This window comes from Micrasema longulum, unplaced genomic scaffold (genome assembly GCF_059751315.1).
Source record: "Micrasema longulum isolate JH-2025_06_02 unplaced genomic scaffold, ASM5975131v1 h1tg000274l, whole genome shotgun sequence".
In the NCBI taxonomy this organism is placed as follows: Eukaryota; Metazoa; Arthropoda; class Insecta; order Trichoptera; family Brachycentridae; genus Micrasema; species Micrasema longulum.
This window is the reverse complement of record NW_028277478.1, coordinates 1,414,943-1,428,105: the sequence shown is the minus strand read 5'-3', so window position 1 is coordinate 1,428,105 and position 13,163 is coordinate 1,414,943. Positions and strand designations below refer to the sequence as shown.

Here is a 13,163-nt window from a genome sequence, read left to right as displayed (position 1 = left end):
ACAATATTGAAATAAAATAAAACTACTTTTGTAAAACGTAGAATAATTTATTAGGGTCTTTTAAGCGTTTGCATTTGAAACCTATTATCAGTTTTGTGGTTTAATTTTATGCAAATCAGCTGCGGAATATGCGTGTCTGCCTATTTCAAACAGGTGGACAAAGCAGTCAATGAAACGGCGCGAATAGAAGCAGGATACTTCAAGCCAATACCGACTGATAAAATTTACCCAATCATCGGAATCGCTCCACCACACATTCAAAGAAGGATAGCCGCAGAAGCAGAGAGGTACATTCAAACCCACGATCCTAGACATTCCCTACACCACCATCAACGCGTCTGAGATCTAGAAACAGTTGTATCAGAGCTATTGAATCCTCACAACAGCGGAAAAAAGAACTGTGGCGACATGATCTTTGAGCAAGACCGTGAATGGATCCAAATAAAGGTATCCAAGGAGGTGAACACCTATCATACTCCCTATGGATCGCCCTCAACAGACTACGGGGGGGTGTTACACGCTGTAAAAAAAACCTCCAAAGGGGGAGTATCTCTTTGGTGATGAGATATTGTGTGACCCAGGACGACAGCCACTAGTGACATCGTGACATGCCCGCTCATGGGAGAAGGCTGCACTCCTGGGGACCTAATTGTGGCAAACGACAAGGCGATATCTGTCGCCGCATATTGGAGTAGCATTATTTAATCCAACCAGACACGCTCAGTTAGTAAGTATTTAAATACTTTTATTTATTGAATGGTTTATCATTTAGCAGTTTACAAGTATGAACCCCGTTTATCCATATTTTTGAAACGTCAAAACCTGCTGAGTGCGTTTAAAATATATAAAATAAAATAAAATAAAATATTCGCAGTATCAAACATTTATGAGAAATGAACGTTTAATCCACTCTTTCGTTATCTCATACATCATTTAAAAAATAAAAACATATTTGGACCATAACACTTCGAAGGGACAAACAACACAACTCGTCAACTCTCTCAAATTTGAAAGTAAATTCGTCAAATTAAAATAAAAGGTAGCAAAATTAACGCATTTATAATTGGAAATTAATTACGCACGTTTGCTCTATATTTATTATGCAATGGTGCCAATGCATAATTTTTAGATCGTATAACTGTTTAAAATAAACCATTTTTTAGATTACATCGCAAATCCAGTTAAATGTTTCCTAATTACTTCTTATTTGGTTGAAATATATTGTGTTTAATTAGTTAGTCTTAATGTATTACCGTTAGCATTTTATCGTATGTTTTCAATGGTTTGTGCCTATGCCTTCAACAAAGCATTTTTGGAATAAAAATACTTACTAAATACAAAAAAAAATATGTATATAAACAAGATGGACCAACATTGTCAGCGGTAAACAGAAAAAAATCATATTCACTTAAACCTTAGCATATAAGACAAAATAACAGAAGACGAAAAATAAATAAGTTTTGGAGTAAAGAGGCAATGATTTATAATTAAATCTTAAGATTTAAAAAAAAATATTTATTTACTTTTTAAAATATTCTTTTTATTACTTGAAAGTTGGCTAATTTAAAAAGTAAAAAAAATCCGTGGATTTAACATGGAAACATCACAAAATCAAAGAGGAAACCAATTTAAAAGACGTAAAAAAAAATCTAGATATCAACAGTAATGCACGGATAAAAAATATAACAAATAAAATATACAGAGAATAAAACCAACGACAGATATTAACAGAAATACACCTACAATACATACTAGTGTGTTTGTGTGAGAGTAAGTGTGTGAGAGGGCGGGTGAGTGGGTGTTTTATTGGAATGAGGGTGGACATGTGTGTTAATATTATTGCACAAGTGTCAAAAATATATAAAATATTAAGAATTAGAGATAAAATGAGATTTTATCGAGATTTTATTTTCCTCAAATAATTATCTTCTATGGACTACGGGACAATAAAATGCAGATTGTTTTGTTTTGCAAATAATTTATTTAAATATTGATAAATACACAAGATTACAAAATAAATATTTCATGTCTTACTTAAATGATTAAACTACACAGATTTCAGATAAACAAGCTACAACAAATGCGATACGTAGATTAACATCTACACAAGTAACATCGATTATGATGATGAATGCTGTAATGTAATCCGAAACGTCACAAAAGAGCGCCAACGATACACGTCACAATAACCCGTAAAAACTACATTGTGTTTCTGAATGACCGTGAAAAATTAAAGAAATTAATGACTTGTATTATTTTTGTTCAATATGTTTTTTGCATAAATACACAAAAACCCAAAAAAATTATTAGGGCTGTAGTAATTGCAAAAACGCAAACGCAAACGGCTAACGAGTCACTAAATATATTAAGGGAGTATCTATTTAAAAGCATCCTCCAGGTAGCATGTTTTTTTCCTTAAACTTTTGGATTATCATCATATTGATTCCATTTTTTGCATAATCATAATCAATAATGTTAAGACAGGCGCCGTGGCGCAGTTGGTTAGACGTCCAACTGCGAATCTGGCGTCGCGGGTTCGATTTCTGTCAGTTACAAGAGAAAAATCCTAGAAAGATTTTTTCTTAATTAGTCTGGGTGTTGTGGTGTATACTTTTCATAACCTGCTTCCATTGTTTATCTATCCCTTCTGCTGACAAGCCTCAAAATAGGTTACTCCTTTTATTAAAAATACATTTAAAAAATGTCTTAAAATTATCAAAGTATTTTTCTTCCTAATTATTTCAATAATATAAAGTAAATATAAAACAGCTTTGTTTTTTTTTCTACCTTCTGGTTTCAAAGCTACGCAAGTTTCTTTATCAATATATAAACTAATAAATCTTAGAAAATAACGTAATAAGTCAAGAAGGCGAAAGTGAACATTATCGACACCCCCTCGCGATATTTGCGCAGTGTACAGTGAAGATACTGTAAATTATTGAGTTATTCGTCAAAAAATATTGAAGGTAGAATACGTTATCGACTAATTTGTTTAGTTTTTTTTGTTTAAACCTGTTCTCTTTATTTAGAAAAAAACGCCTAGAAAAATAAAAACAAGAAGGCACAAGAAAAAATATACAATAAATTAGTTAATATCGTTCCCCAAAACGAAAACCATTTTAAAAAGAAACGTACAAGTTCGTATTTTAACTAAGGTAAAATACCATTACAGGAGACTGCTGGTGAGATATTGCACAGATTTATATACTTTTAAGCGTGTTGTCAAGATATTTACTAAAATATTTTTTATGTAATAATTTTCAATTTTAGTATTCTCTAAAAACATGCTGCTTCAATTTTCTATTATGTTGTATCCCAACTCAACACAGGGGTCTTAGCTTATAGAGATAGATAAACATGATTATTTTTTTGTAATATATATCTCTGTATAAATAAATAAAATGAATAATATATGCACGTATTCTCTTTGATTATTTTACAATAAATACGTCTTTTTTAATTAATGTATATTTGTTTTCTCTCCTCTGATTAAATGCAAACAAAAGAAGTGGTTGTGCTAGTGGTTTGTGGCTAGATGGACCTCCAGTTGATAAGGGTCTACATATCCTACCCCCTCTTTGATTTACCAACTTCCAATATTTATTTATTCTTCTCTTCACCATGGCCATGGATAGCTACGATTGCCATGAGAACGATTTTCTATATACATAGCAACTAGCATCAACAATCTGTTTTTTTCTCTGTGAATAATATATTCTGAAGACAATCGCATGTTTCATAATTTATCTGCCGGCATCCGCACACTTTTTCATCTTCTGACCACCGCGTCGTCACATTTATCGAGATATTTCCCGCATTAATTATAGTGAAAATGATGTGTTCACGGAAAACCCGAAACACTATTCAGAAAAAAAGACTTGGTGATTATGCATCCAGATTCCTTTCCCTGATCCGCATTCCTGATTTCTCAAAGGTAGGATTTTTATCTGCTGTAGTTGGTTTGGCCGCATGCTGTTTTGTCTGCATCTGCAATCTTCGCGCACTGCATTTTTTCTCATCCCGCAAAAATTAACACAGATCAACGATTCAATCAAATAATACCCACGTGGATGATGAAAGCGGGTGATAGGAAGGAATGGAGACGTTTGGAAGAGGCCTTTATCCAGCAGTGGAGAGAATAAAGCTGCAGAAGAAGAAGAAGAAGAAATTATAAATTGCCACTCCAAATCGTGTCAAAAATGTTCACATTTGTCTACTTGACATTCCAATTTAAAGGCTTTTTATCAAATAAATAATATACGTAGATTAAAAGCAATAAATACAATGGCAAAATAACATCTTGAAGGGCAGAAATTTTTATTTCGAATAACATATAACTTTTACCATTTAGTTTTACTGTTGGTGCTAATTTTTGAATTTATCAAAAAAATTGTACCCAACTTATGTTTACACCCAATAATAAAAATTGATTGCACCAAGACTATCAAGATTATTTGTTTTAGAATTTTATTATCAATCTCTGTCGTCCCAGGCGAAGTTTCTGATACTGGCTCCATTCCTCTCGTGGTTTCTCTTCGTGACGAAGAGCGATTCCAACCTTTCCCTCAGATCCTCTGGACTGGTTGGCTGACCAGCGTATGCGGCAGACTGGGCATAGTAAGGGTCCACGGAGTCATCTGCGTTCTGTTGATCTGCGTGCTTGTAGTAGGGATCTGCTTGGTACCGATTACCATACACTGAAAGACCTAAGGGGATTAAAAGAAATTAAAATTATCATTTTATAAAATAAAGACCTTGGCATAAGCGTAACAAATAGACCCTTCTTTTTTTTGTTTTTTTACCATAAACATAATAATAAAACAGAGTATTAAAAAAATAATGCATAATAACATATCAATGAAATACATATTAATAGAAAAAAAAGTAAACAAATAAATCCCACAAAGGCATGGCCTTTCGTGAGTATCCAAGAAAATGTTAATGAATTTTTGCTCCTATAGTAAATAATGGACATTTATAATATTTAAACCAGTTTATGAAATACCATCAGCCCTATTTTTTATCTATCTATTAATTCTTTATCTATTAATTCTTTTTCTTCCCATTTTACAATTAGTATACACGAGTCACAAATACAAAATACACTATCACATAAACACAAAAAAAACCTACAAAAACATGGCTTGTGTATGGATATACATTTTATTTTAAATTTCAAAAAAAGCTACTGGAAGAATACGATAGATATAAAAAAATTAGTGTAAATGAAAAATTAGGCACTGCATTGGTATACCAATTGCAGTGTTTCTTGATTATTTCTAAAATGATCAGTCTTACGCTTAACGTACCAGTCCAGGGAGTATGAAATATTCTAGTGTAAAAACAACTTTTTCAAAATAAATATTTCTCGAATCGATGATGAATCTGAATCGATCCCAAGACCTCTTGCATGGTAAGAAAACGCGCTGACCACTACACCACGAGGCCGATAGTGAAAAATATATGCTAATAAAACAATGCTGTAAATGCCCAGACTTCCATATTCCCTTCTCTAAAATATTCTCCTTCTCTGTTGCGATTGTCAAACTTAATTACTCCTGAGGGAGTGAAATTCAAATCATCGTATACAAAAATTTTGACAGGAGTAAGAAGTATGAAATTTAATTGAAATTTGTTTTATTTTACCATGTCCAGCTCCACCATAACCCCCGTAGCCTCCATATCCTCCGTGACCACCTCCGCTAAGTGACTGAATGCCAAACACACTGGCTGCCACAACAGCTATCTTTGACAGGATCAAAGCCTTTTTGCTCAACAGAACAAGGACGCCAAATACGATCGGCAAAAGCGTCGATAGTTGAAATTTAAAGCCAAGAAGAAATGGAACCAGGAGATTTTTGGCGAAGAGACGAGCTGAAAATAAAACAAAAATATTAATATATAAGGTAAAAAACAATGGTCTATAGTTCTGGTTCTATTTCACACACATAACTATATTCTTAATCCGACTGGACATAGAAACATTTAGAATAAGGTAATTGAGAGGAGATGAGTCCGCTTCATCGTGTACTGGTTAAGGCGTTGGTTTTCTACTTTCGAGGTCATGTTTTAGATTTTTTGCAATTGCGACGTTAAACTTTGATTTTGAAGAGTTTTTTAAAAGCAATAGTTCGTTATTCTTCGACTGGCACCCGAAGCGTAAGTCTGACCACCATACCTTTATATAACAGATGCTCAAACTTCGCTTCATATGGTTTACAAATGCAGTGATTTATGCACCTCTAGGTGAAGAATAGGGGATGATGATGAATACATAAAAAAGTGTTTTTATTTTTTTTGGTGTTTCTTATAGGAAATATTAAAGGAATTTTTTTTTCAATTTATAGTTGGAACATGTTTTACAATAATGTTTTATTTTCCCTCAGCACGGGACATCCCAGTAAAAGTACATTTCTTCACAAACCCGAAACCGTTTTAAAGACCGCGTGTCTTTCTATCGGTTTATCTAGTACAATAAAGCAATGATTTTTTGTTAACAAACGAGTTACTCAATATTTTTTGTCCAAATGTTTTTAAAAAAAGACTGGATTTCACGATTTCATAGTTAATCTTAACTCGTTGACGAGTTTTTATTTTAAGTTTTCAATTTCATATACCGCGATTTTAATTTAATTAAACTCTTAACTCTAACGGCCCCCCTTTCTTTTTTTTTCTTTTTTTAAAATTTTAAATCATAAAATACAAAGTATTTTACAAGTAAATTACGTTGGATTACATTCAATGGAGTTACAACAACTCATTCGGGACATAAATAATATTAACCGTGTCACCAGAAGTCAAAATCTGCTATTTATAAAATCTTCTAAGAGCAACTTTGGTTTTTATGCTCCAATGTACAGAATGTGTAGATTAGTCAATTCATCACACGACTTGGAATTTTTTGGGATAGATCTTCCGGCTTTTCGTAGATCTCTTCGCGACTAAACAGTGTGGGATGAAGTTGGATTGGCATGGTTTAGCTCAAACTTTTTGATCTTTCGTTTTTTTTAATATATTGTATACTATTATTGTTTTGCCCTTGTTTGTCTTTGCTAAATAGTTTTATGTTCTTTTTGTTCAGTTTCTTGCATTTATGTTTCTTCATGTAACTGTTGTAATTAGCTTAGGCCGTATATATATAATAAAATAAAAAAAACTTAAAATAACACAACAATATAAACGCTAAAAACTTTTTCTTACACAAGCAGAATAAATATATAAAAAAACGCTTTTAAAAATAAAAAAAAGTAGTGATTGATTTTGGCAAATTTTATACAGGGCCTTTGTCGGATATTATCATGCATCCTCCTGACCATATTGTATATTCAAATGGTAGCATAAACTATATTTACTTGTTTCTACGGGACACCACACCTCAGTCAAAAAAAAATATTGTAAATAAAACAAAAATACAAACATTGTGCAAGAATAAAAAAATAACATAAAAATTATAAACCCTGTCGAAGCGCCATCGTTAGATTTTATATTATAAAAAGAAACAAAAGCTCATTGCATTTTTCATAACCATTTCTCTTTCTAGCGGCGAAAGAAAATATGTTTTTGAAAGTAACAAGAGATGGCAGTCTTGTTCACAAATAAATAGGCTCTACGTTCAACAATGCTTGTGAGAAAATTCAACCATTATGACATAGTATGGGAAAAGTAATTTAGCAAAAATTTGCAAGTTTCATTGTATGGATTACCAAAATTAGATGATATCAAGTCCATTGTATACTGCAGTAAATAAGATTACAATAGTTATAAGAGAGAAAGTGAACGAAACATTTCTCTTTTACCATTTAAATTTTATACTTTAGTAGCGAACTTTATTTTTTATTAGTTTATAATTAGCTTTTAATAAAATACGAAAAATACTGTATTTTAATTTGAATTAAAAGTAACACATATCGCATCCCCAGGACTACCCTGTCGTAAGTCTGAATTTGTCTGTTTTGAGTTATGAATACAATTTCACCACACCTTTATTAAAAAAAGTATCTCCATGATTTTTTCCGAGTGAAATATCCCACAAACTTCAGTATTTTTCAAACCCTAGCTCACTAAATTTTTATTCCAGTAACGGTGTAACTAACCTTTCGTTGGTCAAACAATATAACAGTTCTTCAGTATTTATTCAATCAGTTTTATTTTTTATAACAAATTACCTTACATAGCAATCTTAATTTTCAGGCTATCAAACAGTTAAATAGTTTTGAAATTAACCTACAAGACACAGTTTTTGCGCACAGATATAATGTGTTTGCTACAAATGGCTCTTATGCTGCCCTTGCAGAAGTATTTTTGTCATGCAGGGCGCTTTTGGCAAGGTTGTAGCTGCAACTTGTTTGTTTACTCGGTAGTTCCACTTATTAGTTGACTACCTTATTTTGGCATTTTTAATATTTAAAATTATACTCATAAATACACAATGATAAAAAAAATACAGAACTTCTAACCTTTCGTCTGTCAGACGATGATTACGCGATATATCCAAATCTCATTAGCGAGCGTCCAAAATCGTTGCATTTAAGTACCTGATTTCACTATTTAGGGGGTGCTAGAAGTGGGCGGAGTAGCAAGTGGAGGGAATTTACCAAAAATCAAAAGTGCGGGGTGCCTGTAGTCTGTTAGATGAATGGTTAGTGATCTAGGGTTAAATCATTTGATTTAGATATCGAGAAAAACACTTCAGTAATTATGATACTAAAGTATTTTTCTCATATTCTAACAGACGAATGAGCAAATACCACAACAAATAGTGAGCATTTTAATGTCAATATCCATTGATTTACAAGAATTGATAAATTAAGAAAATAAGCTTTTTTCTTTCCTGTAAAATGTCCAAATAAGACGTATCACAGTGTACTTGTGTGGAAATGCGGCATATTTTGTAAGCCAAAATGTTTTTTTTTCCGAAGATTTATTAGAAGCACGAAGAGGCATTAGCATATATGAAATAATAATAAGTAATTAATAAATTTACCTGTGCTCGGTTCGTGGTCATGACTTTCCCTATCCCTGACTCTCGGATCTAGGACGAACTCCAAAATACTATTGGATGTGAGCGTTGGACCTATTCTCATCATCAGACCGGGGTGAACGTAACTCATATCCCACTGTATTGCACGTCTGCTCAATAAAGTGCTGGCGCCTTCCACAATAGCCCTAAAAATAAAGAAAAAAATAACAATGTTATTTTTGTCACCCTTTGCGAGGAATATAAAAGCGCTCCAAATTTTGGTGACAACAGCTTTTAAATAATGGTGATACGTATTACTTGGTCATATACTGCGGATGCCTCTTGAGATGAGAACATTAATTAGGCTTGCCCATTTTATAAGGCGTAAGGTTCTCGACGTCCTCGACGTCTACTGATGATTGTTCTAAGGCGGTTCATGTCAGAACTACATACATGTCAGAACTACATACATGATGTTTTTTTTTGTTTCAATTCATTTTCTACTTTTTTAAAGAAATATTTTTTGTAAATCTTTATTGCCAACATTGATGAATTGCTGTCGATGATAAAATCTTTTTTAATAAGTGATCCAAAATATTAAAGTGTTTTTTTGGCGAAATCGACTCGGAGCCATTCCGCCTTTCATTATGTTTTTTGTTAATTTATATTAAAAATATTTTTCATCATCATCATCGTTCCCTTTCCGCACTTAATGTTGCATAGGGCACTGCATTGGTACACCAATCGCAGCGTACCTTGATATATTTTTTTTTACATGAAAGTAAGATGATTAGGCTTACGCTTCTGGTACCAGTCCAGGGACTATGAAATATTCTAGTGTGAAAACACCTATTCAAATAAATATTTCATATCAAATATGTCGGGAATCAAACCCGACACCTCTAGCATGGCAGGCTAACGCGCTGACCATTACACCACGAGGACGACCATTATATCTTTAATTGCGAAAATAAATTACCTGTAAAAGAGTTCTCCTAACTAGAGAAACCTAGGCCCGTATTTACATGGTTAAAATGACAGGTTACCGACAAAGATACTTTAATTTTTCATACAAACATACACATTTTGTACATAAATATCGATTTGACTTGTACCGCTGTGATATGAACCGATTACGATAGCGTTTATAATCGCGGCTCTGGATTGCAAACGAAATGACGAGCAATGTTCAAAACCTTATTTACATTTTTCATATGACTTGTCAAAAAAAATAAAAATATCCATGATAATTATGAATAATTTATAAAAAATACTTAAATTTTCGAAGTTTTTATCAATAAGTTGTAAATTACTCATCATCACCATCAAATTTTAATTTGTGTAAATGCAGTGCCCTTTGCACACACGAAGGTGCAAAGGGCAATGCATTGTTAAATATAATGCTTCGTATCTTAATCGTCTGTTACAGGAAGGTGAAGTGATACACTACTGGATAAAAATGAATAACTCAATATTGGCAAAAGGGAATCAAGTTGTAGTAGAACAGAATATGAACCCTGAACCTGTGATTCCGCTACAATACCACTTTTATTTTTTTTTAGGATGTTAGCATTCCACATTTCCATGAGCTTTGTTGCTAAAAGACGTTGAGTAATTTTAAAACTCTTAATTTTTGTCAAAATACTTTTTTACTTTTAATAAGTTTCGAACACCAAGCATCTTTGTACTCTGTAGCTGCAAGACGTTTCGTAAGATAGATGATATATCTACATTTAAGGTCGAGTAAATTAAATCACAACTGGACAAACGGGCAAGATTCTTAACGGCCAATGGACTCTGTAACTGCTAGACGTATAATAATTACCTTATATCTCTTCCTATTTAAATAAATAATTATAGTTATGCCCTCTAGAGGTGATTTTTCGTAAAACAGTATAGTTGTTTTTTTTTTTTACTTACATTACAGAATGAGAAGTTAATATTTATTACATTTAATTTTGAAGATGTTTTTTAAATTGACCTAAATTTAAATTTACTGTCTTATATTTCACTTAAAGATTCTTCTCATCGTTTCTTTGAATCCCTTAAAATAAACATGTGTTTATGTTTTTCCTTTTTTAAAAAAATGTTGTTACTATTTAATTTTATTTTTACATCTGAGCATGTTTTTCATTGTTTTTCATTCTTTATTTCCATTCTTAATTCTTAATTACTCTTACAAATTTTCTTCATTTTTAATATTATTTCCATTTGTAAATACTCACTACAAACTACAAACCTTAAAATATTTTTTTTTCACTTAAATTTTAATTTTTAAACAACTTTCATTTATGTTTTCTTTTTCCTTCTCTTTTTTATACTTTCATAATTAACCTTACATTTAATTGCTTTTTAATGTGGAAACTTCACTGGTCCATTAGAATTAAGTCCAATTATGTAAAATATTAAACTTTGTAACTGTACTGTATGTTTCCTGAATAAAAGAAAATAAAAATAAAAAATAAAATAAATAAGTATAAAAAAGCTATAATTAAAAAAGGTGCTCTTTTATGGCCTTTTTCGTATTAGCTATGTAACCAATGCTTATATTGACTGTAGTTCGAGAATCCAAAATTCTAGGAAAAGTCAATAATTATTATTTATTTTACCTTAAGTCAGTTGGGTCTCTATCCAGAAAATTACTTATATCCCTCGGACCGGCATCATCCCTCTTCAACTGCACCCCTTCAGCAAAACTGAATTCTTCTCTTTCTTCTAAATCCTGAAGCTTCCGTAAAGCTTGCTGGCCAAAACATGAAATATAGCTCCCCGGACGATCAGGCTTTAAACACACATTGAATTCACTTGATTTAGAAATCGTATTTGTTGGCAAATCGTTCAAAAGCTGCACTTCTTTGGTGTAAGACACGAAAAAGGCTGTTATTATGAATGCGGTAAGTTTATTAAGACACTGAATTGAAAATGTAGCCATCATTCAATTTAACACAATCAACGAAACGAAAATTTCTTGAGAATTTTTAAGGGATGCAACATTTGATTTTCTGGGTAACTTGCATCTAGTTTGGTGATTTTTTTAGCAATGAACTGTTTTCGCGAATTTCCGTCTGCTATATATAATTTTATCGGTCTCGATCTGGTGCACATGAGCCATTGTTTGGTTGGGAAGAAAGTGAAAGAGTATAAAGTTAGAAGCGAGATGTACCAAGAAGAATTATCTCATTTCAGATTATGTAAAGGAAGTGATGATGTTAAGATACAGAGTTTGCGAAAGATTTACATGAAAATACGGCGAAATAGTTATGTCTATTGTAAATGAGAATTTCGCTTAATTGTTTAGCTTACCAAAGGCGTAATTCTTTCAACCATCGCGCATCGTGAGAAAATAATGATAATTATCGCAAACAAAAACAACGATGTATAGACTATCTAAAAAACCTTCAGCCAACACTTGACTATCCTTAAAAATAAAATAAACCATGTCGGTATAATTTTTTTTTGGTGGGTTCGAAGATTTTCAGTCACTGTTATCAAAATTATCTTTATACGTGGCGATATGTTTTATATATTTTTTTTTTATATACATATTTTTATAATAAAATAAATAAAACAAATTTTTATTTTCCACCTATCGGTTTCAAAGCAAAGAAGCTTTTTCGTCAAGGTTTACGTAACTCATGAATTGATCCCTTTTTATATTTTTATCATGTTCACTAAATACTACACGTGGGCCCAATAAATCAAGTCGTTTTTTCTTACACGGGTGGTAATTTGATATCATTATTTTTGAAGTTAGACAGGAGAGGATAAAAATAAATATTGTTTATTAATTATTGTTCTCTTATTATGAATCGCTTTTTTAATTTCTAAGTTGTCTAATTTTAATAATTCAACATATTTTTAATTTAATTGAAGTCAAATGTTTGAGTTTGCTGCTTAACATATTGATGTACCAAATATATGAAGGCATTTAAATTTTTTATTATGTCCCTGATTTTTTATATTTTTATGGTCCCATGGAGTTAGGACTTATGTCTAAAAAAATGTACAATAAGCTGTATGTAAATAAAAAAATCATTTGGCAGATAATTTTTAAACGCTGTATTTTGTTTACCAATGCAGTGCTCTATGCACCATTGGATTCAGCAATGAGTTCTTCTTCTATTTGTTCCGACACTTCAGCTACCTTTACAGGAGTCATCTTCAGGGTAATATTTGTATTGTGTTGAGAAAATAATGTGTTTAA

At 31.9% G+C, this 13,163-nt stretch overlaps 1 protein-coding gene across 1 annotated transcript; it reads right to left on the bottom strand.

Annotated features, from left to right (window-relative positions):
• Positions 1-4,300: 4,300 nt before the first annotated feature.
• Positions 4,301-12,006, bottom strand: Osi10a (Osiris 10a). The gene is made up of 4 exons (XM_088224233.1): positions 11,569-12,006; positions 8,984-9,165; positions 5,647-5,874; positions 4,301-4,706 (listed from the first exon to the last, which is right to left on the bottom strand). The coding sequence occupies exons 1-4, from the start codon at positions 11,892-11,894 to the stop codon at positions 4,474-4,476; spliced, it is 969 nt and encodes a 322-aa protein (XP_088080359.1). The 5' UTR covers positions 11,895-12,006; the 3' UTR covers positions 4,301-4,473.
• Positions 12,007-13,163: the final 1,157 nt, after the last annotated feature.

Coding starts and splice junctions, on each gene's coding strand:
- Osi10a (XM_088224233.1), bottom strand. CDS start 11,894: ATGATGGCTACATTTTCAATTCAGTGTCTTAATAAACTTACCGCATTC. Junction 9,166..11,568: donor AGAGACCCAACTGACTTAAG/GTAAAATAAATA, acceptor CTTTATTTTTAG/GGCTATTGTGGAAGGCGCCA. Junction 4,707..5,646: donor TTATGGTGGAGCTGGACATG/GTAAAATAAAAC, acceptor TAATCCCCTTAG/GTCTTTCAGTGTATGGTAAT.